The 26,228-nt window shown below is 30.3% G+C and overlaps 2 protein-coding genes across 2 annotated transcripts; one reads left to right on the forward strand and one right to left on the reverse strand.

Moving 5' to 3' along the window:
- Positions 1–730: 730 nt before the first annotated feature.
- On the reverse strand, positions 731–13,990 carry LOC145328288 (organic cation transporter protein-like). Its single transcript, XM_080171911.1, has 23 exons — positions 13,904–13,990; positions 12,843–12,900; positions 12,213–12,283; positions 11,580–11,667; positions 11,124–11,157; positions 10,495–10,590; positions 9,877–9,921; positions 8,829–8,992; positions 8,608–8,680; positions 8,350–8,425; positions 7,798–7,889; positions 6,410–6,449; positions 6,228–6,292; positions 5,934–6,037; positions 5,614–5,677; positions 5,255–5,386; positions 4,121–4,192; positions 3,435–3,501; positions 2,913–3,019; positions 2,513–2,597; positions 2,184–2,238; positions 1,307–1,377; positions 731–1,068 (listed from the first exon to the last, which is right to left on the reverse strand). The coding sequence occupies exons 2-23, from the start codon at positions 12,871–12,873 to the stop codon at positions 952–954; spliced, it is 1,749 nt and encodes a 582-aa protein (XP_080028037.1). The 5' UTR covers positions 12,874–12,900; positions 13,904–13,990; the 3' UTR covers positions 731–951.
- LOC145328592 (uncharacterized) lies at positions 13,408–25,980 on the forward strand. Its single transcript, XM_080172335.1, has 8 exons — positions 13,408–13,546; positions 14,030–14,070; positions 19,347–19,471; positions 20,054–20,134; positions 20,361–20,405; positions 21,786–21,875; positions 23,413–23,480; positions 25,815–25,980. Coding segments are annotated over exons 1-8 (618 nt in total). The 5' UTR covers positions 13,408–13,544.
- Positions 25,981–26,228: the final 248 nt, after the last annotated feature.

Below are 26,228 nucleotides of genomic sequence, written 5' to 3' on the forward strand. Positions count from 1 at the left end.
TTACTTACTACTTTATGTTATAGGATAGTACTTATTAACTTAATAGATTAGGTAGGTGCTTTTTTTACATAATTAAATTACCCCCCCAAAAAATTTTACCCCCGGGGTAAATTAGATTTGGGGGGAGTATTTACCCCCCCCCAACAGACTTTAGGGGGGGTAATTACCCCCCCCATTCACATTTTACCCCCGGGGTAAAAATTTTGGGGGGGGGTAAAAAAAAAATTTCGGCGCTCTTCGCGCATCATTTTACCCCCCCCCAAACACGAATTACCCCCCCCCCTAAAATTTTTTACCCCCCCCTCCATAAAAAAGCTTGGACGCCCCTGATATTTACATTAACATTTTTATTCCTTTGTAAATAGTGTTTACTTTGATGAAAACTTGCAATTAAAATAATAAACTTAAATTGTGTTTTAGTTAGGTAATTGAATTTAACAATAGTTTGTAACACATTAAAGTTTACTTAAAAACAGGCAAATGTTATGTTGAATTTAATAATTGAACTAAATGTACAAAATGTTTAACCAGTTATACATAAAATAAAATCAAGGTTATAACAATTAAAGTCTAATTATATTTTTCTTTTCATACTGTTTTTAATGAGTCCTTGCACTTAAAATAAAAAAAAAACTGCTATCATTAAACAATTACGTTACCTTTAAAAAAAAGAAAATTCCAGTTAATAAAAAAATAAGTCTCTTGTCTTATCATTTAAGCATACAAAAAAATTTATATTAAAGATTTATTAAGATGTAATTTTGAACAATATAATGTAAACAAGGATACAAAGTAGAAGATAAAACACACTTATCTTATCATTATGAATGACATTGACATTTAAATTTTAACAAATACAATTTTTGTTCACTAACATAAACTGCTTTACATCAAAAAACTAAACAAATAGTGAAAAGTATTTTAACAACAGTATGCACAAGTATAATATACTCATAATTGAGTGTCTACAATATCTTCTAATTGAATCTCTTCTTCACTTGGTTCTTTTAATTTGATATCATGTGAGGTAGCTAACTTCCAAATTGGCTTGGAATTCGCTTTTATCACCTATAGTAAAAAATTCAAAAATATTTTTTTTGACAAAATCTTTGTATAATCTTGAAAAAAAGTAACTTGTGAGTAAATTGCAAGTGCAGCTAGTAAAATGAAATGGACAAGGAAAAGAAAAAAGTTCATTTGAAATTTGATGGTTAAGCATTCTAACTTTTCACATAAAAAAGTTTCCAAATCAAAGTGTATGTAATATATAACTTGATATATTTGAAAATGGTAAATGTGATTGTACCTCTAAGTCAGCAAAGGTTTCTGGAAATGGAAATCCAACTGTATCAGGCAAGAGTAAAGCCAACCCTCCTCCTTAAAACAACAGATCTATAGTATAGACAGATAACTACCTGCCCCCCTTTTCAAGGAACTTTTCGTCTGCTGTCAAATTGTTTCCTATTACTTGGCTGTGTTAATGATCCCTACACTATTGGTTGATTTTCAAAGACCAAATTGAGAGTCGGCACAAGGTTCTTGGGATGGGTACATACATTTATTTAATCGCTTCCCCCTTTAATGTTTCACTCTAATCTTAAAGCAAATTATTACCTTAAAATATATTTTGTTTTAATTTAGATAAGATTTTCTGAAAATTCAATCTTAAAACTGAACAATAGATTTTGCAAACTTCAATAACTTTATAAAAGAGAGTCCTCAAAGTTAATGGATAGATAAACCTTCTTTACACAGTACACACCGTTTATATAGTAAAATGTATTGTTAAATAATAATACATCTAGAATTTATATTTTAGTATGTTAAAAACATTTATATTATTATATTTCACTAGATAAAATTCAAGGTAATGTACTTTCTGTTCACCGGTTATAAAAAACATTTACTCTATTATTGCAACATATGGTATAACATAACTTTAAAATTTATTAAAATTTCGGGTCATGAAAAGAAAAATCATTGTCGTATTTTTAAAGTGGCTTTAGAGCACCCTCCCCCCTTCCCCCTCCACATGTGCTAAAAATAGGAGAAAATACGACGAAACCCACTACTTCGTTTTCTTTCCATGATCCAAATTTTCTACCAGTAAGTAATGTACAAAATTCTAAAATTATTAATTTCAATCGCGTTTATACAAACATGAATGTATTTGTAATGTTTACCTAGGACACAAAGTAATCCAAGAATTGTGTAAGGAACCCAGTCAGGAATAGAACCCTAAACATACAAACCACAATCAATTTAAATCTTCAAACCTTCAACACCCAAGTAAGTTTAGTAACACCTTGAAGGACATTGTCCCATTTCAATATGATTATTTAAATTTCAGTAAAATACTGTTGAAATTATTCTAAATTAATATACATATAATTTGTTTTGAATATAGCCAAGGGCGTCCAAGCTTTTTCATTTGGGGGAGGGGGGTGTAATCACCCCTTAATACCCCCCCCCCCCCTCGGACGTCCATGAATATAGCAAACCTATGGGTGACCTGGTCAGGAAGGAAAGTAGTGATCCAAGGAGCAGCTATACCTCCAAACCTAGCTATCATACTACAAACTCCAGTGGCTGTATTTCTATTCATAATTAAGATTAAATCCTATTTTTGGTAAACTAAGGGTTCCTGGTTCAAGCCCCGCCACATGCAAAATTAACTCTGATGAATTGAGCCATACTGATAAGCCCTAAGAGGGCGAAACACTGTGTCTATGGATATTTTATAAAGTAGTAAGGTTTTTTTCTGAAGCGTACGGTTTCAATAACTGTTGAACTGATGAGTTTTCCATTTTAAGTAAGCTTCACAAAGATCCCTAGATGTTAAGGGATGTTGTAATAGAAATAAAGTTTTACTTATTTAAATAAAGAAATGTCAAGAAATCAATAGATTTTACCTTATAGAAGTAGGGTATAATTCAGCAGTGTAAACATAAGTAGCATTAAAGGCTGCAGATATACAGAACTTGCCAAGCAGAACTAAACAAGTGAATACAGGCCCTTTCTAAAAAATATATATATTATTAGTATTAGTATTTTGATTATTGACCTTTTAGAAATTGGAGATGATTTTCTTATATAACTGAGATAAAATAAATTATGAAAGAACAATAGATTATCAAAAGTATTTTGGATCACATAATTATTACAAAGATTTGTTCACTTTGAACAAAAAAATCTTTTTACTATGATTTGAAATCAGATTCATTTTCACTGAAAACAATTCAGTTATGAACCGTAGTGACAAAATTGTCCATGAAAAATTAAATTAAATTATCTTTAAACTGATTATCTGCGGACAATTGTTAAAATTGCAAAAATAATTATCAGAGTGTAATGTGTTTTTCTGTACAAATCTTAACTGTAATAAAACATAATTTTGATATAAAAAAGAGGTAAAAATTACATAATTATAATACCTTTAAGAAAGCTGCAGCGAGACATGATATCCCAGGAATTATTAAGAAACTCACTAACAAAGGTTTCCTAAACAAAGGATCAATAAAATATATTGTTTTACTTTGATCCTCCATTGTTTGTGTTTTTTTTATTTGAAAAGATAAGTTTTTAATCATTTAATTTTAAATGTTAATAAAAAAAATTCGAAAAAGAATTTTATTTCTTAAAATTTTTAAAATTTTTAATAACTATTTTTACTTTTGAACTGTGTGAACAAACTAAACTTTGTATGTATTCTATTTTGAAAGCTGGTCTTACATACAATACATAACATACACATGCAAAGTTTTGTTGTAGCTAAATTTTATGCATAGATCCAATGCTTACATTTGTTAATTTGTAAAGGAAAAAATCTATGAACAATTTTTTAATTAAATTGAAAATTTCTCAATCTAAAATTAATTTTAAGTGAAGCCGCAAGTGTAATGCAAAATTCTTAATACTTCATATGTTTAAAAAGTTCAAAAAAAACTTATAGAATCATGTTTAACCAAAACTAATATTAAACCCCTTTTATTCTTATTGTAGACAGGCACAGCAAACTGTATTTGATCCATGAGAGAACGTTGGTAAATGGAACAAATATTTCTATTTGTGCAAGGCACAACTGAAAGTCAGATGGTGGCAAGTGCAAACTTTCACTTACCTTCCCCAAATATCCAGAACCAGGACTAAAAATATGTAGGATGGCATTTCAATTAAGGACACCAGGATGTAGCTACAAAAAAGAAGAAACTTTGTTTTGTCAAATAAAGTGCATCCTATGTCTTTTATTTTGGTATGCTATTACCTAATAGCTTCATAAATATGTAAATTTATTGAACATCCTTTAATTTAATTTTATGAAACTTTACAGTATATGGTCATAGTAAAATGTGCAAAGTTGAGTTAATATTGAAGAATATTGTAGAGGCATGTTAAAACAAGCCATATCACTTCTAAAATCTGTAAAACAAAGGTTCTTTGTTAGAAACCAGGAATCTAAAGGGATAAGACAATGGCGTATAAATTGATGTACATTCCCACTGATGATTCCCAAAATTCCCCCTAATGTAGATTAAAACTAGTGGTTGAAAAGTTCGAACACTCATCTTAATTAAGCAACCAATCAAAATTTATTCAAGTCCCCAAAGTTGTTAAGCTAACTAATATTACAAAACTTTGGGGACTTGAGTATTAAGCCCATATATTTCTGGTTAGAAACAGTACAAACTATGCAGTCACTAATCTTAAATGTAAAGGAAAGATAGAGATAGAATCCTAATCATCTTAAACAAAAGATAGACTAATAGAATTGGAAAGTACAAAGTTTCTTCACATATAGAATAAATTTGATGAAAAGGTTGTTATTAAATAAAAACAAATGTTCTACATATATATTGTGTACATTTCCTTATTTGATTTCATTACTAGCAGAATGCATCGCCATGATGTTGCTGGTATTGTAAATGTATATTTGCTGACTGCATGTGTTACTAAGAACTATACCTGACTTTCAATTTGACAAAGCTGGTGCAAAGGGAAACAAAAATTGCTCATTTTCATGATTAAAAAGAAATATTTGATTTAGATCCATTAACTTAACATACATTTGACAAAATAATGTTAATCATACATAATTAAAATTTCAATACGAGAGAAAGTTTTTTACCTAGCTGTAATATTAAACCCTTATATTCTTCTATACTTTTTTTTATAGAAGTTTACATATTGCTATATAACAATAACTAGTGTTTATTTATCTCTGCATTCTTGTACTAAAATGTAAATATTTGTTTACCTAAGGAAAACATCTTCAGTTAGATGTATTTTCTCAGAAGAATAGGATATTCCATAGTAAACCATTGTCACAATAGGCCAACATATAAATAATACCAAAGAGATTACTCTAACAGATGGATGGAAGAGGTCCCTAAAATGTAAAAAAAAATTGATATTATATTAGAAGGGTTTTTCCCCCTAAAGTATACAAAAAAAAGATATGCAATGACATGTCAATGACTTTGCCCAAACCTTTTAGAGCTAATTCTTCCGTTTGTTTAAAATTCACGTTGGAAAAGTTTGGAACAAGATTTATTGAATTTTTCTTTCAATGTATCCCTGACAAAGAATATCAAATTCCTAAAGGTTATATGTTACCTTATGGTATATTTTGTATTATTTATTAAACGTACTTCACAATCCTCTTCAGGCTCTGTTTTCCCTAAAATACAAAAAATATTAAATTTTTATTAATTATGAAAATTACTTAATACATTTAAATTATTATTGTAAAAAATCTGAAGAAAAGTATTATGAAATCACTGCTTATAAACAAGGGATATTCCAGTCTAGATATTGATTAAAATGTTACTAAATTTTTTTTATAGGAAGGTTTGAACATGCATAACTTTTTTTATAGAGAATTGCTATTTTCAACAAAAAAGAGGCTGCACTAGTTAGAGGTTATAAATACAAACTTGGCTGTCTGAGAAGTGTAGGAGAAATATTGACCCCATTAGTGTCAGCGGCAGACTTAATTAACTCCTCTGTTTCTGAATATCTTTGCTCACAGATCAACCATCTATTTATAAATGAATGATCATCAATTGCATTTATTTAACATAACAAAATTTTCCTAATATAGAGACTAATCAAATTACTACTAGAAAGTGACTAATTAGAATCATGCAAATGGCACTTAATGTAAATAAATATATTTTTATAACTTTTATAGAAATTATACAAAAATGTTCTATAAATTAATAATGTACCTAGGTGACTCGGGAATAAAGCACCAGATGAAACCAAAACTCAAAGAAATCACTGACATAACTATCTAAAAATATAAACTTTTATAAACATAACATAATATCAAGTATTGTTAATAATTATTAAAATTAAGTATAGTATAATGAAGTATAGTTTTCACATTAATATTTTGATGAAATTTTACCTGAAGTATTCTCCATTTCTTGATAATGTATCCTGTTGCACTACAAGTACATAAAAATTAAATAAACAGCTAGGAAATATTATAGTTTTGCAAGAATAATATAATTTTTTTTGACACTAAAATCCATTTACAATATTAAATAGATAAATATGTTTTAAAGAATCTCAATTAAGTTTTATCTATTATATGTTTTCCGCTACCTTAAAGTAAATTTTAAATAAATTTTATAAAGTGACAGAGTTTATAAATAAAGAAAAAAACAAGATTATGTACCATATACACATGGAATCATGTTCATAATCATAATTATGTAAATAGTAATTAAATTTGTGCATTTATGTACCATTTTATAAGCAAGATTTATGATTTTTTTTTTAAAAAAAGAAGCACCTATTTCTTCATTTTCAAAATCTTTTTATGAAAATACTAGTAAAATCCTTTTTCTATTTACTAAAGCATAATGTAGAGATAATATAAGTGCAATTGTGAGATTGTTATTGCAATGATTCACAATTTATTACGTTTTATTGCTGGAGAGAAGGGAAGGATAGGAGAATAATAAATGCAAAGCTAAATCTCAGACATTGTGAAGCACACTTATATAAGTTTATATGCCCAGTCTCAGGAATAATAATGCTTATATTTAGATAATAAAAGGAAATATCTTCAATTAATTTTATAGACTAAAGTAAACCTTTCTGTGAAACAACTTTTATTATGTCTACAAATCAAAAGTAGTGATAAAAGTTAGGTATACAAATCTTCTAAAATAGGGTAACCTATTAATAAGTATTCATTTCATTTTTTTTAAGGTATAGCTTTGTACTTTGAATGTTTGAAAAAAATTGTGTTGTTTGTGTAAATAATTTATGATGATTTCTTCAAAAGTTTGAATGTTTATTGTTCAAATTTAAAAGTTTGCAATTGCACCTTTCTCAAAGAAATGCATGGACACAAACCATTTGTCCCTTTTAAACCTTTTTGTTTGAAGAAAGATAACATAGAAGATTAGATTTTTTCTTCGATTTATCTTTAACCATTTGAAATACAAACTAGAGCCTTTGAGTTCCTCAGGGAAAAGGAATTGTTCTCAACTCCAATTTATGTTTACAAAATAATCATGTATAAAAAGTTTTTGTGATTCATGTTGTTCTTAGCGGTACCCTCTCCAAAAATAGTTATAAACTTTCCTGGACCTATGAGAAGCTACCCTGTAAAGGAGAATTCATTCGGTTTAGTGACAGACAGACAGACAAATATACAAACAACCTTTTACTTTATTTTTAAGCATTATAATTAACGCTCATCAGATGAAAAAAAAACAGAAATAAGAAAACAGCCAGTTAATTTAGCATATTAAAGAATATTTGAAAATAATCCAACCATACCTGACAATGCATTCTCCAGCAGCCAGAGGAATAGAATATGTATTAGCTACCAAAGTTCTGTATCTCACCCAGGGTAGGAAAGGAACTCTTTCCTGATGATTTTCACAAATTATGTATCATATTGCAATTTATAAATGTGAAGTTTGCTTTGTAAAGAACACAGGTGGAATAAAGGATATAATATCTTAGGATATTATAACAGGTGAAATAATGTCGTTAATTTTGATTGCTAACAAGAATATAATGTATTTGTCAGTTTGGTAATAGTTAAGGAAGGGGAGGGGGTGAAGGAGGTGGAGGAGGGAATCTTTATTTTATCCAGCTATAAGTTTCATTTTATAAGATTACATGATAATCTGGTGTAATGTCCTTAGTAATAAATCCATTGGTTGATATTCTGCATATTCTAATTTAGCTTAACACAAGCAGGATAACATACATCTTTTGAGCAAAACTCAAACTACATAACATAAAAAAACTTTATTTTGCTCTAATAACTATATTTTCAAAGAAATTTGAATTGCCACAAACATACAGGTTTGTAGGTTTTACCTTAACTCCAACCATTTCCATAGACAGATTGAATGCAATAAGGAAACATCCTTCAGCTCCAGCACCAACCAATATCCTACAATTTAATTTTATCAAAAATCAAAAGATACCTAGGTTCTTTTTCTAGATTATATTGAAGAAAAAAAGGTTTAGCATAAAATGATCTTCAAGTTGTTGATATTTTCAAAAACTAGAGACTACATTTTTTTCTCCTTATTCAATGTTCAATTATAAGCCTAATTCTTATTGTTTACTAACCTGCACAAGACATAAGACCAATATTCAGGCATTATACCACCAAGTAAGGAACCAATAGAGGTGCACACAATGGCTGAAATGTTATCATAATTTATAATATAAAAAGTAAACTAATAGATAGATAGACAATAGGTTTACTTTAACAGCAACAACTTAAACTATTTTTTTGAAGTAATAAATAATTTTTAATTAGATTATTCATGATCTGAAAGATAATTAACCTGCTAAAAGAATATTTTTCCTGCCATATAAATCTGAAAGTACACCAAAGATAACACTTCCAAGTAGAATACCCAACATAAAGAAACTATTTACAAGAGGCACCAAATAATTTCTCTTGCAAAAGAGATCAAATTCTGTTATAACTGTATTCTCCATCTCAAAACTGTAATATTAAATTCATAAAATGAAATTCTAAACAATTTGAAACACAATATAATATTATTGCAAATTTTCTAAACGTTTTATCTGTCATCTTTCATAATTAATTTGCCTAATCTTTCTTTTAAATTGATAATTTGTGAATAGAATTTCTGTATTAAAATTTTTTTAAGTTAATCAAATTTTATAACTTTTCAATTAGTAAAATCTATTAAGGTAAATTTCACTAGAATTATTTGATAAAAAAGGTCTAAACATGTTTTTTTAAGTTAATCAAATTTTATAACTTTTCAATTAGTAAAATCTATTAAGGTAAATTTCAATAGAATTATTTGATAAAAAAGGTCTAAAAATGTTTCAAATATTTTAATTACATGAAAACAAAAATCTATACAAATAGGTGACTTATTCTAAAGAAATGTAAATTAGATTTATTAAATTATTGAATGCATATAATGGGTAGTTGTAGAATATTTATGTAGATGCAAAGCAGAGGCGTACAGAAGGGGAAAGTTAGGGGGTGTATCAACCACATTGCCAAATTAAGGGGGATGCAGATACATCATTCTTCTAGGTATATACTTCTTACAACTCACAAACCCCAATATACACCCTTCCAATACACTACCCACTACACCTCCCTAGAACGGTTAAAATGGATGTATCTTTTTTTAAGTTTAAAAACCACGGGGGACCTTGAAATAACCCCCCCTTTTTGTTGCCTTTTGTTTACGACCCCCATAAAGCTTTCACCCCACCCCCCCCCCCACTTACACCAACGTCAATTTTTAATTAAAGGGGGTTGTACACTTTTTTTGGGTGCGTTTTGTTTAGTCACCTGGCACGCCACTGATGCAAAGTATTTTCAAGTATGATAATAGTACTTACTTGGGATAATAGAAAGTTGCATTTCTTGCACACTCCTGGATTTCACTAAAATATTTATCAAATATATTATACTATGCAATTTAAGGTTGTAAATACTAAATTGAAGAAAGCAATCTTGGTTAACTTTAAGATGCATAAATATTTAGTGAAATTTTGTTTTGAAATAAAGCTCTGTATATGCAGCTTTCTATCTTTAAGGTACAATACAATGACCAAAAATAATGTCTATCTGTGTGGCTGTCTGTTTATACGTATGCATCCAACAATTAAATTAATAAAAAAAATATTTATTAAGGTTTCATGACTCTGGGGGTCAACGCATCGAAATAATGACGACATTTCTAACTGCACCCAAATATAATTTTAGATTTATTTCGCTTGTTTGCTATAACTTATTCTTGAGAAGGGTACCTCAAACCTCCCAGGAGAAATTACTACAGGAAAAACTCATGCCCCCAAAAATATATTCAAAATTTTTAATGTTCTAAATTAAATGTAAAGTTGATAGTCTAATCCCCACCCCCTCTTTTAAGTTCCCTTAGAGGCTTCTAGGGGACATTTTGAAAGTTTAGGTACATATGTATTCAATTATCCTTGAAAACTTAATAATCCACTCACTTTCTTGAAGTACTCAAATCAAACCATTCTTTAGTGAAGGTGCATTGTCCATTTTCAGGTATTGGTGTATAGTATTTACAATAGTCCAACCTTCCACTAAATTAAAACTCATTATACAAAGCAAATGGAAAAGTTAAAGTAAATATAAAATTTTTATAAAAAATTGTTTTGCTTATCAAGATTTGGAGATATAATCATCAATCGTTCATTGTCCCTTAAGATCCCTGATACAACATATCCTTATAATAAAGTAACAGGATGTTTGTGTGTCTGTGTGTTTGTATGTTTGTACCGAAGGATCTCGCTAACCGCTGAACCGATCGGGTTCTCCTTAACAGGGTAGATTCTCATATGTCCCGGGAAGGTTTATAACTATTTTGGGGGAGGGTACCACCACCCTCCCTAGAGAAATTAATTTTTTAAAAATTTATCGATTTTAGAAAGAGAGTTCAACGAAAAATAAACGTCAAACGTAAAAAAAAACAACATATTTTAAATATATAATAAAAATATTTAAAGTGCCACTAGAGGCCTCTAGGGGCGTTGCCGCTAGTAGGTAATATAACATTATTTTCTCTTCTTAATTATTTGTTATGATTTAGGTAAAATTTTAGTATTTTAAAGTTTACCTTGAAATTTCAGGATGAATATTGACATCTTCTCCTATAACAAAAATATAATTAAATTGCAATAATTTATAATTTCTTAAATTTTTCATATATGTTCATTGTTGAGAAGGTGATGAGTTTGATTCTAATGCCTTGTCTAGTCATAATTATTGACATTAAAAAATAAACAACTCCTGTAAAATAAGTCAAACAGTCGACTTTCTGGAATATGAAAAAATCAGCGCCCTAAGACTATAAAATATTTACTTTAAATTAGTAATAAACATGAAAGATATATTTTTTCTATTAATGCAGAACTTGCACTGACAAGTGTGAATGAGTAATTATTACGAAAAATGTCAAATGCAAACGATTATATAACAAGAGGAAAATTACTGATCATAAAAAAAAAATATTTGAGAGCAACTTATCCCTCCATGTACAAAACCCCATGGGCGAAGTATTATTTACACCTACCTAGAATAGTTCCAATATCATTGTTACATTCATTGAATTGACATCTGTAGCTAGGTGGAGATATCCCTGTTACTGAGAACATTAAAATCTTAACAAATATTTTTTAATAAAAAAAGTAGGGGCGTAGACACTAATAATAATATAAAATAACAAACAGTGACTTAAAAGGATAGTATTAAATAAAGTTTATTAATGGATTTATTATTACTTAGATCCTATGCATCAGATTTACATATTCTCTGATAACTAAACTAAAATAACGACCTCTCCCATCCTTCATTCCCTACCCTCCTACTGGATGAACGAACTGACAAATAAATTACAGGGGAGATACCAACTTAAAGTTAAGACAATTTTTCCCCTGTCATAATACCCACGTACATTCTACATCTATAGTTGAATAATTGATGAAATAAATGAATCTTGTATCAACTTTTTAAAAACTCTTTATATAAAACATTTTATTTTCTAAGTCATGATGAAATAAAATACCCCAAGGAATAAGAAAATTGTATCAGTAACAAAAACATAAAATTGTTTACAAAATGTAATATGTTATACTTATACAGACTTGTGCAAGTACAACAAGTACTTTTGGTGGATTTTTTTTGTATATTTTGGCTGAAAAAATACCTGTATGCCATCAATGACACCAGGCAGCCATAAAAGCATTGCAATCCGCCGTTGCCAAGCTCCAAATTCACCTAAAAAAGATTGTTAGCATTGACGTTTCCCTTACTTCTTTCTACATATAAATATATCTAAGCCTTAATTCTTTTTTGTATGTGAGAAAAATTAGATTACCAAACCAGAACACACTTTAGAAACAAACTTGTCATACAGTTTTTTTTATAAGAAATACATAAAATGAAATGAAAGCCTAATACAAAATTTACTTAAGAAAATTTTTCATATCAAATGTAAGGAACCGTATATTATGTAACCTTTCAAATATCCAGTCAATTTAACATTTGATTTTTAAGGAAATATATTGATATTTTTAAATAGAAGTGTTTACGCCACTACAGACTTCTAGGGTCTCTCAAATTTTAGTTTTAAAAAAACATTACGCAAAAGATTTTTCAAAGGCGATTCCTCGTAGAAATGTTGAAAAAAAACGTTTTTGGAACCTGTAAGAAAATTCCACAAAGGAAAATGATTCGATGCAGACAGACATACATCCTGTTACTATTATAAGATAATTTGTAGTATCACATCATGAATATTTAAAGACCGAAAGAAAAATGAGAAATCTAAAAATACCTAATTCTTCAAGAATTGTGTCGTAGTTCATCCTCGAAAAGGTTCAAGCTAAAGCTGCCTAAAAAAAGCTTTGTTAGGTATAAATAACTTTATAATTCTCTACTAAAAAAAATGGGTTAGATTTTCGTTTGTGGGTTAGGTTATTTTGGGTACGGGGTATAGGGTTACCGCAAGTATAGTCCCCTCAGCAGTATTAATGCATATCACCCCCCCCCTCCCACCTCTTATTTTATTTTAATTTTTTTAAAGTAAAGGGGAGTTTTTTTCTTACAGGAACTTTGTGTAAAATCACCCGAACGTTTCATCAAAAAAAATTTTCTGTTTAAAAATTTATTTTTAAAACTTACAAATGTATAGTATTCTGTCAATGGTTTTTTTCCTTCTTGCTTTATATTATTGATTTATTAGTTCTTGATAGAACTACCCGACAAAGTTCATTATATAATAACTAATTTCTGTACACATATATTAACAAAATATATGTAAAGATTCCCATTTCATGATTATTAAGCCTAGATTATTTTTCACGCGAAAGACATTATGGTAGAAAGTGGTAGAGAACAGTCTTGAAGCAAGTACAGGACTACAAAGATATGATTATTCTTTGGACTAAAGTGTTCATGATCATTTAATAAATCTATATATTTAATTATTTGATACGGATTATTTACCAAAATTCCCAAAACCATATCAAGCAAAATAATGTAAGTTTTTAATTTCACATTTTACGTTAATATTGTGTAGCAATGATAAAAAGATAGAATATATTTTGTGTTATATTTAATCTTTACAATTCATTAATTGAATGAAAAGATAAAATTAATGCAGTAATAACAATATCCAAAATAAATTTAATCATTAACAAATCATTTCGACAAATAATATAATTTGAATTAGTCCATTATAAAATTTTTTAAGATGTGTTCCATATATATTATTAGAGATATCTCAATTCATGTTGGACTTTAAATCTGTATGTCATTTTCGCTTGGTCAGAGAGACAAACGAACAATTTATGTTATCTAATAATAATATAAGCAATTAGAAATATTAACTCTTACCTTTATATGTTGATATAAAGTTACAATTTCACGTTGATGTCAAAATTTCAATGTTCCCCTTTTTTGATAGATTTTGTACAAATAAGTTGGAGGATTTTTTTTCATTAAAAATTTAAAATATTTTAGGAAGTTTTCAGTGCCACGAATGTTGCCGGATCTAACAATAGGTAGTGTCTTTTTTTTTTAAAATTACGGTATGTCTGTCCACACGTCTTTCCATTCGTCCGTTACGGATAGTGCTTGATTCCTGTAATATGTACATACAATATTTGAAAGCTTAGCAACTCAGTAATCATTATAAGTATGTCCATTCTTTACTTGATAATTTTCTGCTTTTATGAAAAAAAAGTTTTGTAAAATGATTACCCTATTGGTTTCATTTTATGACATTTCGTTTCTTATTTTGAATAATTACAACAATGTAAGCGAAGCACCTTTATAATCAAGTCTTAAAATGTAAATATATTCATATTAAACTTTATATATTTAGGTAATTTCGGGATAAACAAAAATTGAATTTGTTGAGGTTTTTTAATGTTACGGAATCTTAAATACTTTGTTAAATATTTGCTAATGTTTGTTTGTTTGACCGTCGCCTTTATTGATGTTGCCTTCCTTAACTTCTAACATATAAAAAGTTGAGCTTCTATATAAAACAAAACACTGTGAATATCAACACATGTTGAATTTAATTTGAATGAATATCGTTGGATATGTGGTTTAATTTACAATTCATTTAACCACTAATAAAATTGTAAACGTTGGGTTGAATGTGAATTCAGAGTCATTTGAATAGATCAAAAGGCTTTGGATTTTAAATGACTAATTACAAATATATACATTCAGAAGTAAATACAACAAGGATGACGACATCCATAAGTAGCGAAGCACAAAAGTTCGTGGATGGGACTGACTGTCATTAGTGTTTTCTTCAAACGACGGGAAATTTAATTTTGATATCTTTAACTGAAAAAAATTTGGAAATCAGACCATAAACACCAAAGATATGGGGGAAATGTAAAAAATATAAAATAGCCAAAAACCTAAAATTAGGCAGTCTGACCGTCATTGTTGTTTTCTTCAAACGACGGAAAATTTAATTTTGATATCTTTAACTGAAAAAATTTTGAAAATCGGACCACAAACACCAAAGATATGGGGAAAATGTAAAAAATATAAAAATAGCCAAAAACCTGCAAAATGCAGTCTGACCGTCATTGTTGTTTTCTTCAAACGACGGGAATTTTAATTTTGATATCTTTAACTGAAAAAAATTTAAAAATCGGATCATAAACATGAAAAACATAAATATGGGGAAAAATGTGGAAAATAAAAAAAAATAGCCTTAAACCTGCTAAAAAGCCGTCCGACCGCCATTGATGTTTTATAATTAATTGTGCTCCTTTATGATGGGAATGTTGTCAAAAAATTTCAGCATTCTATTTTTTATAGGAGCTGAGTAAATCCCATTTCCCCCATAGCGTTACAGACTGACGGACGGACAAAGTGAATTATAGAGTAGCTTCGCAACTAAAAATAATTGACTGGACCTTTATTACATGATGAAATGCGAAATATTAAAAAAACATTAAATGTTACACAAAAGTCAAACTGTTTAATATCAAAATTAATTATTTAGTAACAAAACAAGGATGACAACATCTATAAGTAGCGAAGCACACAAAAATCATGTTTAACCCATTAGTGCCGAACTTCCCCCCTGTCGTCAGAATCACTTGAAATTTTAAACACAGCCTCCTTAAGGGATTGTAAGACATTTGTATTTTTAGATTTTTTGATTTGTGGCATACCAAAGAAGTTTTTTTTTTGCGTCGTTTCCGACGCATTCGGACTAATCATTTTTCCCATGCGTCTATTATGTACCATATCGGACTAATCATCTTAGGCTTTTACTGTATAATCTATTAGTTGCTTCGCCCCTAACCTCTAGGGTGGGTGGGGAATGTCAGAAAATAGCATAAAACCATCCCAAGATATTTATAAAGCTTTCCTGATAAGTAAAACCAATTCAGACCCGAAATTTCTATAATCTTTAGCTTCAGACAAAAACCTTACTACTTTATAGTATGGAACACTATACTAGCAGCGGCTTCGCCCCTAGAGGCATCCAGGGACCCTTGGGTTTGGGGGGAGTCAAACCTCCTCTTTCAATTACAGGTTTTAAAGAAAAATTTTTAAAAAATAATGAGAGGGGTTTATTATTTTCTAGGGGTGATTTCTCCTAGAGCGGTTGTGGTACTCTCCCCCAAAATAGTTATAAACCTTACAAGGTCCTATGAGAAGCTAAAATGTAAAGGAGAACCATATCGGTTCAGTGGTTAGTGAGATCCCTTAGTACACACAGACACATGTATGTAGAATGTATTTAGATCCTGTTACTTTATTAAAAGGATACATAACACAGATACTCTACAATCAGTGTCTGTCTGTACGTCCATTCGTCTGTATAAAACAATTCAGAATATAATTATTTGGTACTAGTGGCTACGCCCCTAGAGGCCTTTAAGGGCACTTGGGATGGGGAGAGGTCATTGAATTCTACAACAATATTTTTTATTTTAGATTTAAAAAGAATTAATTTCATTAAGTTCATTCTATTTTTTCTTGTGTTGGGGGTCTTTTTATAAGTGGCGATTTCTCTTTGGAGGGTGGTGGTACTCTCCCCCAAAATATTTATAAACCTTAACAGGTTCTATGAGAAGCTACCTTGTAAAGGAGAACCATATCGGATCAGTGGTTAGTGAGATCCCTTGGTACACAACACACAGACACATGTAGAAAGTATATCCTGTTACTTTATTAAAAGGATACATAACACAGATACTCTACAATCAGTGTCGGTCTGTACGTCCATTCGTCTGTATGAAACAATTCAGAATATAATTATTTAGTACTAGTGGCTACGCCCCTAGAGGCCTTTAGGAGCACTTGAGATGGGAAGAGGTCATTGAATTCAACAACAATATTTTTTATTTAAAAAGAATTAATTTCATTAAGTTAATTCTATTTTTTCTTGTGTTGGGGGGTCTTTTTCAAGGGGAGATTTCTCTTTGGAGGGTGGAGGCAACCTCCCCAAAAATAGTTGTAAACCTTCCTAGGACCTATGAGAAGCTACAAAGTAAAAAAAGAAGCATATCAGTTAAGCAGATACACAGATAGATACCCTTTCACTTTATTACAATGTTTAGCAAAGAAATATGATTTTGTCAACAATTATATTGAACAACTTAATACATGACAACCCCTCAACCCCCCCCCACTCCCAGCCCCTGTTAATTCTTAAAGTTTTATAATAACTTTTTCTTATTTGTTGTCTTACCAACTGTGGGGAATTGTATTTGTATTTTGATTGGTTGGTTTATTAAGTGTCCAAATGTTTCAACCACTAAATGTAATCTACAGAAAGATTTTATGGTATAATATCCCTGAGTAAGTACATCAATTTATCGGCCATTGACTTACTATTTTAGATCCCTAACCAATACATTTCTTAGTTGTAGCGTAGTTGTTAATTATTTGGATGCAATTATATATATACAGACGGACGGATGTACAGACAGACTATAATTGTAGAGTATTTGCGCTATTTTTATGAATATATTAACAGCTAGGCTGCAATAAAAATTACGGAAGTATAAACATATTTACAGTCTTTAATTGGCTGTAATTTTGGATATATAGACATCTACATATATACATTTCCTAGTTGTAAGGTAGCTATTATTTATTTGGATGCAATTATGGAAATACAGACAGGTGGACGTACAGACAGACCCTAGTTGTAGATTATCTGCGCTTCTACTTTTATATCCTTAAAATAAAGTAACATGTTATTGTATGTATTTGTGTGTGTACCAAAGGACCTTGCTAACCACTGAACCTATATGGTGCTCCGTTACATGGTAGCTTCTACTAGGTCCTGGTAAGGTTTATAACTATTTTGAAGGAGGGTACCACCACCATCCCTTAAGAGAAATCATCCCTAGAAAATAAAAAAAACCAAAATTAAAAAAAAAACTTTTTCTTTAAAAAATTGTAATTGAAAGAGGGGATTTGACTCCCCTGTAATCTAAGGGGCCCTAGATGCCTCTAGGGGCGTAGCCGCTGCTTGTATTGTATTCCATACTATAAAGAAGTAAGGTTTTTTGGCTCAAGCCAAAGATTACAGAAATTTAAGGTCTGAATTGTTTTTACTTATCAGGGAAGCTTTATAAATAATTTGGGATGGTTTTAAGCTATTTTCCTGACATCCCCCACACGTCCTAGAGGTTAGGGGCGTAGCAACTAGTAGATTATAGGAGATTATACAGTAAAATCCTAAAATGATTAGTCCTATAAGGTCAAAAAGGACGCAATTGCTAAAATGATTAGTCCGAATGCGTCAAATACGACGCACAACAATTTATCCATGTAAACTAACTAAAATTAAAGAAAACTTAGCAGAAACTAAAAATATATAACAAATGCTATAATTAATTATAAATAAGTATGTTTTAATTCTTTAAAAGAAAAAAGTTAGGCCTGGTGTGGAAATTTTTTCCTATTTTTTTCACTTCTGCCATGAAAATATGATTTCATCTGGTCATCGAATGAAGTGACAGGCCAACCAATGTAGAGGACAAAACTTTAAGCTCTATTCAGTTATTTACAAACATTTAAAAAGGACAGCATAAAAAAATAGAGTGATAGTATAGGTTTGAATTTGTGCGTCGTTTAAGACCCTATTGTCATTAATGGGACAAACGAATATAGAAAATTATACAGGAAATATTCAGAAGTCATAAAAAAAGAGACACAATATGTAAAATAGATATTTATGTATTTTTTAGCATGGCTTACAGACCGACAGACCAAGTAAGTTGGACACTGAATGTTCTTTTGTAAGGCTGTCTTAACCAAAAATATCAACAGTTTATCTGAAATAACAGCCAAGATAATCATGATTAACACATAGCTTTGGACAGACTAATAGGACAGTAAATTATAGAGTAGTCTCGCTACTAAAATTTATTCTTCTAACGGATATAATTTAAGCTTAAAACGATTAAGAACTGACGTAAATCGATTCGAACTATAGTGATTTCATATTTTTTGGTAAAGTAAATCTTTTCTATATTTATGGTCGTCCCATATGAAAATTATGAAAAGATCGTTCCAGCCGTTACTGAAATCTTATACACACATAATAACTTACTTCATTATAGGACTTGAGGCAAATCCCATAACCTTTACTTCCTACTTAAAATCCAAAATTACAGTCTTGGACCAAAACCAAGCTCTGTAAAACTTTTCTGAATGATCGGTTCAGCCTTTTACGGTTCATCTTAATGTACATACATACATACAGTCACTCAGACAAATAGACAGATACCCTGCTACCCTTACATCATAGAATATATTTCATATTGATTTTAATTTTAAGATCTTGCTGAGAAAGCCAACGTTGTTGACGAAAAAGACTCAGCTCTGAATGAGATCACTGATAAAGAGATGGTAAAGGATATTGAGAAAGAAATAGGGGTTGAAGTCACCAAACCAGAAACTAAGGTACCTGAACTATGTTATATAAATCTTAGCATTTAAATATATTAAAAGTTGTTTTTATAGATAGATTTTTGTAATAATACTCATAACCAAATTGACAATCTTTAGTTCATTGCTAACATTGCCCATCCATAAAGATGCAGTGAAGATTCCTATGACAAAGCACAACTTTTAACTTACGTTTGCATACTATAGATATTTTTGATGAATGTCTGTATGTAATATCAGAAGCTGAATTAATAAATGACGTCTTACAATGCAAATGACCAATGACAAGCCACTCCACAAACAACCAATGAAAGGACAGTATACAATTTGATTGACCAATGGTAGGCCAGTATGACGTCATTTTTTATAGGCACTTTAAAAAGCTTGGTAATATTTAATGAATTTTGGATTTTCGCCCACAGGTTATGGGGAGATTTGTATAAAAAATTTGAATCTGAAGAGTAAAGTCTAATTGGTTCATTGATGCCGAGATATTAAGCTTCAGACAGACAAATGAACAGACTGTCTCTAACTTAACCGTATATACACACCTTCGCCTCTATTATAAATAAACATTCTTGTTTTATTTGATTTTAGGAAGTCGTAGGACACCATCTACCAATGATTCCAATGGAAAAACTTTCAAAACAACTCAAATTTAAACCATATTTCGAAGAGGTAATCCTTATTTCTCGTAGAGTATTATAGACAGCTTACCGCGGATATTAAGATAAAAACTGGAATTAAATTTATGTAGAGTGTCTGTAATACGATGCTACCGTTTCTAATCCTGCGGATATTAATCGGTTTCTGAGCTACACTGAAAATTTATCACTTTAATTCCTGAAAATATAATTTAGAAAGTTAAAAAAAATTCTTTTAATTATTGATTATTATGTTTCAGGGTATTTTGATAGATGAGCATTATGAATTTGAACAAAATGAGAGGGTAAGTTGTATCTGTATAGCTATTTCTTAAATTATTACCATTAATACTTTTACCTAATATGCATTCAATTTGTATATGTAATCATATTCTTTAACGTACAAACGTTAATTGTCTGAAGCTGAAGATTTTAACGACTTCTGAGCTGATTGAGTTTTCCGTTTAATGCTACAAATTGGTCCCGGGATGGGTTTAGCCTATTTGATTTTTATATTTAAGTCTTTTGTGATCTTCTTAAATTCAGAGCCCCTAGATGTGTGTGGCAAAACTGCTATCAACTGTTATTTCATTTAGCAGTAGTCCAAACTAAAGACGTTAAAAATGGTTCCTACTGCTGCTATGTCAGATGCACGACATAAATAGTTAGAGTAGGGGGAATGCCTTGGCCCAAAACAGGCGCAACTCACTACCATGCACAGTTAGGACTTCTCAGACAAAGGTCGTGAATCAAAGGGTTGGTTGTCTGACGGGCAAATGGACGCTTTACACCGCAATCATAGGGCTTAGGGATGACAACCCTATCCCATTGTTACTGTTTTTGTTACTATTTAAAATTATATAATACAATTTCTTGTTCCTTTTAACTTTTTACGTCATATTATTATCTTACTAAAGATAATCTACATAAAAATGTAACCAATACCAATTTTTCTTATTTTCGATCTACACTTTTTCTATCTACAATCTATAATACAAAGTAGAACGATGTCTATCTGTTTGTCTGTTTGTTTGTTTGTTTGTAGCGAAGGATCTCACTAACCGCTGAACCCATCGGGTTCTCTTTTACAGGGTAGCTTCTCATAAGTCCCGGGAAGGTTTATAACTATTTTCTTGGGGGGAGGGACACCCCCAACCCCCCCAAAAATAAAAAATTCCCCCTCCAAAAAATTTTTTTTTTCCTTTTTAAAACAAAAATTAAAATAGTGGGGTCGACTAACTCCCCCCCCCCCAAAAAAAAAAAATCCCCCCCAAAATTTTTTTTTAAAATCTAAAATACGAAAAAATTGGTTTGATCAAACCTCTTGGGGCAAAGCCCCTAGAGGCTAGGGGCGAAGCCGCTAGTATTTTATATTTTTGTATCTTTTAACTATACTGTTTCTTAAGGCATATTTTATAATTCATTATTAAAAAAAGTTATATTCTAAAAAAGTGATCTTCTGACGTTTATTTTACGTAAAACAGAGCATCTATTTTTTGTTATTGGAAAGAGTAAAAGGATACAATAAGAGTTATACAATTCAAACAAGGACAATCATGCCTATTAGGAACACAGAATTGAAACAATATTGACAACATTAAGACAAACATCTAATCTTACACAAATTAAAAATATTGACCAAAAAACAAGGATAACAACGTCAATAATTGTCATTATTATTTGAGGATGACAAGCATAGAAATGAGCTGGATGGAAGTATGAAAGGAACCGGGGAGTATAATCTACCCACAGCAGAACATCTAATTAAGCCCAAGGTAATTATGAGATGACAGTTACCCAGTAATTATAGAATGTATGAAAGTTTAAAGAGCACATTATAGAGTACCACTAAAGTATTGCTCTTAAGGTTAAATTAATGTTTTGAAAATCTTTGTTTATTATGAAAAATATTCATAAAACATGAGAAACCTTCATTTTAGTATTGAAGCTACTCTAGAATTCACTTTGTCTGTCCGTCAGTCCGTAATGCTGTGGGGGAAACGTCATAAAGATTTGTCTAACAATTTAGGTGCTAGTGTGGTATTCGGCAACCCTAGGCCATGGTTTTATGGCAACCCTGCTCCCGACTTGTGGGAGGTCCGAGGGACCTCCCCTGAGTAGGGGGGTGGGTACACTTGAACCCTCCCCCATGCATTAAAAGTATTTATAGTGTTGACAACCCTATTATGGTTAATCTGATTTGCTTGTTCCCCCACCCCTTTCCAGGGATGGGTGATAAATGTTGCCTATTGTGTTTATTGTATGTATATATATATTTAACCTCTGATTTAGTATTAATTATTCCAATCTGTGCATTGACTATTTTGTTGTATTATAAAGAAGTAACCTTTAGACTCTGAATAAAGTAACATCCAATTAAATTTTGTTTGTTACTTGGTGATACATAGAGAAGCCCAGCTTCTCTATAATTATACTTGTCCACATCTGTTCACACTGCCGTAATACCCGAACTTGGGAAGCGGCTGACAAACCGCGGCCGCTACCACACTAGATCGATTTCTACATTTTAAGTTTTTGTGAGTTTATAGGTTTTGTGATCTATTTTATTAAGTATAATGTTTATTTTAATGAAACTGCTGAATAGTTTTTTTTATATCTATTTATAATTTTGAGCCTCGCTACTTTTGGATGTTATCGTCCTTGTTACTATACTGACTTACATTTGTCTGCTATTCCCACATATCCAGATAAACATATGTATATAGTCCTGTCTGTAAGTCCCTTATTCATTAAAACTATTAGATTTCTTCTATAAGAGAAGCTTTTTATTGGTCGAGAGAGGCAAAAACGTAACTTTGTTTTCGTGTGGAAAGGTCAACAAACTTAAAAAAAACTCTGATAAGCAAATTAAAAATTAAAGTACAAAACTTTTTTTTCCTTAAAAAATATTTATTAAGTACACATTTTTAGCAAAGAGAAGATCCAAAATAATTTCACCCACGTTTACTTACAAATGTTTTCATAAAATACAACAAAAAGGAAAATTTTAATTTAAGAAAATTTTGGGATTACAAAATTTTTCAATTGAATTAATATTTAAAAGGATGTAATTTAAAACTTCAATATTCATAGTCTTGGTTAGAAATTTTAGAAACAGCGTATAGCGTCCAATAAAAAATGGCGTCATACAATGCAAATGATAGTGCAGTATACAATTAACCACTGGTTAACATTAATCCTGTTTATTACAAAAATGTATGCAGCAGTTGCTAATCTTTACATGTTAATGTTCGTTTGTCTGACTGTTTGTTAAGCTTCGCTTTGTTTACTGTTGTCATATTTGTTTTTTAGGGAGCTGTAGATCATATTCCCAAGACAACAAGTAAAAATGTTATGTCCAAGCATGCTGTTAATCTAAGGTAATATTCATAATTTTAAATCAATACAGATTAAATTTATTTTTTCATCTTTAGATTTTTTTAAAATTTGCTCTTTCGTCAAAATTTTATGTTGATTTTAGAACTTTGCTTTTCTGGATGTTGTCATCCTTTTTTCACATTATACAGTTAAAACGAATTGCATTATTAAATTGTTTATGCATGTGAAATTGTTTTCTTAAAGTTTAAACTAAATTTACTTTGTAAGTGTATGTGTGACAAAATAAAACACTCAGGAATGAAATAGAATTATGACTTGTATTGAATGCAGCGTTTTTCTTTTATATATACTAGCGACTGCACCCCTAGCATTTAGGGGATCTTTGCTCGACGTGGTTAGTAAGAAGGGGAAATAGAAATAGCTTGAAACCATCCCAAGCATTAAAATTATTTTACCGAAGGAGAATTCAATAAGTCCAGAAGTTTTTGAAATTATAATCATAACTTTACTACTTTACATAATATGATTTTCTGCTGGCATAAACGCTATTCAGACAAATATATAACCTACCAATACACAAAAGCTTAGCTTAATTATACATTTTTACATATAGTCTACTGTTACTGTCTGAGATTCGTATTTAAAATTAGTCAAGGTTATAAATTCAAAGCCATTTATTTTTAATAATTAATCTACCTGGTGATAAACTTTTTATCTTTGCCAGCTTGGTCAAAAGACCAATGGATCAAATGTGTTCTATAATGGATACTAATTGATAAGAGGAATCCTCACAAATAAATTCAGGCATCTATCTTTAAAAGTAGCTGAGATAATCACATTTCTTTATTTAATTTTAATACTTGCAGAGTCTGACTCACATTCCAACGGACTGCCAAAGTGAGTAATAGAGTAGCTATCAACAAGTTTTATACAGAATTATTTATAAGAATTGTTTTTCAATTTTGTAAGATGCACAATGTATTGAAGTTTACATCTGCACACAAAAAAGTTATTCCTAGGAGGGACAGGCATATGTGGTATTCGGCACCCCTAGGCCATGGTTAACTTTAACCTCTGATTTTAGTAGTAATTATTCCAATCTATGCATTGACCATTTTGTTGTGCTATAAATCAGTATCTTGTAAGCTCTGAATAAAGTAACACCCAATTAAATTCTGTTTGTTATTTGGTGATACATAGAGAAGCCCAGCTTCTCTATAATTATACTTGTCCACGTCTGTTCGCACTGCCGTAATACCCGAACTTGGGAAGCGGCTGACAAACTGCGGCCGCTACCACACATACACAGTTCAAAAATAACTTCTATGCCTTCTTTTTTTCAAACAATCAAAAAATCTTTAAGGGGTAGAAGTCTTAACCAATAGCAATCGGGGCTTCCTTCCGGAGGGGAGGAGGGGGGCAATGCATATAGTTAACTAGATTTTTGGGAACATACAGACATACAGACAACCTACCTTTTTTTAGAAAAAGAAAAAGATAATAATTGACTGGCTAGAGTCTTCGTGTTTTATAAGAATACGAGGCTTTACAGGGCAAATGTTAGAAACATTTTAGAAACAATTTTTGTAAGATTTAAAGACAAACTAGGTTTTTTTAAAATTCATAATCCGGTTCCTGTAGTAAACGTTTTATACCATTCTAATTTACACAATAGAATAAAGGAAATTAAACAATTCAAATGCATTTTTCCTCAAATTACTATTTCACGCTTTTTTAAAGAAATAAAATATATCAAAGATGAAAACATACTATACTACAATTTTTTGGTTTTTGAAATTCTTCAAAATTTTTAAGAAATATGTTTTAAAAGTATCAAATTCTTAATTGTTTGGATGAAAGAAGAAACATTGAATATGAAAACGTTATGTTAATCCTTATACTAAAGTAACAGGATGTTTGTCTGTTTTTTTTGTCTGTGTGTCTGTACCGTATGATCTCGCTAACCGCTGAACCGAGCGGGTTATCCTTAACAGGGTAGATTCTCATATGTCCCCGGAAGATTTTTAAATATTATTTTAGAAAGAGAGTTCAACGCAAACATAACCGTCTAACGCAACATAGAAATATTTTAAATATATAAAAGAAACATTTAAAGTGCTACTAGAGGCCTCTAGGGTCGTAGCCGCTAGTATGCTAAAAAGAATCAAACCAAAATCTACACAATACAAAGTGTAATGCATACAAGTTGAAAAATATTAAAAACAGAAAAATAATTGACTACAAATCATTCGAGTAGAGTTGGTAATGCCAATTGTTTTAAATGCTTATAATACACTGATTTTAAAAAATGCTATTATTTTTATGAATTTTAAAAAAATCCTGCTAAATGAATGATTTTTTATTGATATTTTTAGGTTTTATACATTAAATCTCGGAACAGATGCCGGACAAATTATATATTCTATGCTTATGATAGGAATAACTTTATTTTATTTGAACTTGTTTATGTTTAAATACCATTACTTTCAATTTAAGAAGCGGCTACGCCCCTTTAGTACGCCTCTAGTGGCACATGAGTAAGAATGGTAGAGGAGTCTATCCATTAATTTTAGTTTAAGATAATTAATCATTTTTTTGGTGGGAGAGGGGACATATCTTTCTAGAAGCAATTTTTCAGTTGGAGGGTGATGGACCCTTATTTACAAAAACGACCCCCAACCACAACTTGGAACAATGTATTTATTGTTACTTGAATCTTACACCAGATTGTCATATACTCTAATAAAGTAAAACTTGTACCGTGCTAAAATACAATCTCACCAATCCCC

The sequence above is a fragment of the Acartia tonsa genome, chromosome 9 (assembly GCF_053477335.1).
Source record: "Acartia tonsa isolate MP-2025a chromosome 9, ASM5347733v1, whole genome shotgun sequence".
Lineage (NCBI taxonomy): Eukaryota > Metazoa > Arthropoda > Copepoda > Calanoida > Acartiidae > Acartia > Acartia tonsa.

What these genes read in the sequence shown, in the direction of transcription:
- LOC145328288 (XM_080171911.1), bottom strand. Translation starts at nt 12,873, where the DNA reads ATGAACTACGACACAATTCTTGAAGAATTAG. An exon ending in TACACTTCTCAGACAGCCAA is followed by an intron (nt 5,678 to 5,933) that starts GTTTGTATTTAT and finishes TTTGTATTTTAG; the next exon opens with GGAAAACAGAGCCTGAAGAG. An exon ending in AAACCTTTGCTGACTTAGAG is followed by an intron (nt 1,069 to 1,306) that starts GTACAATCACAT and finishes TTTTTACTATAG; the next exon opens with GTGATAAAAGCGAATTCCAA.
- LOC145328592 (XM_080172335.1), top strand. An exon ending in TCACCAAACCAGAAACTAAG is followed by an intron (nt 19,472 to 20,053) that starts GTACCTGAACTA and finishes ATTTGATTTTAG; the next exon opens with GAAGTCGTAGGACACCATCT. An exon ending in AAGCATGCTGTTAATCTAAG is followed by an intron (nt 23,481 to 25,814) that starts GTAATATTCATA and finishes TGATATTTTTAG; the next exon opens with GTTTTATACATTAAATCTCG.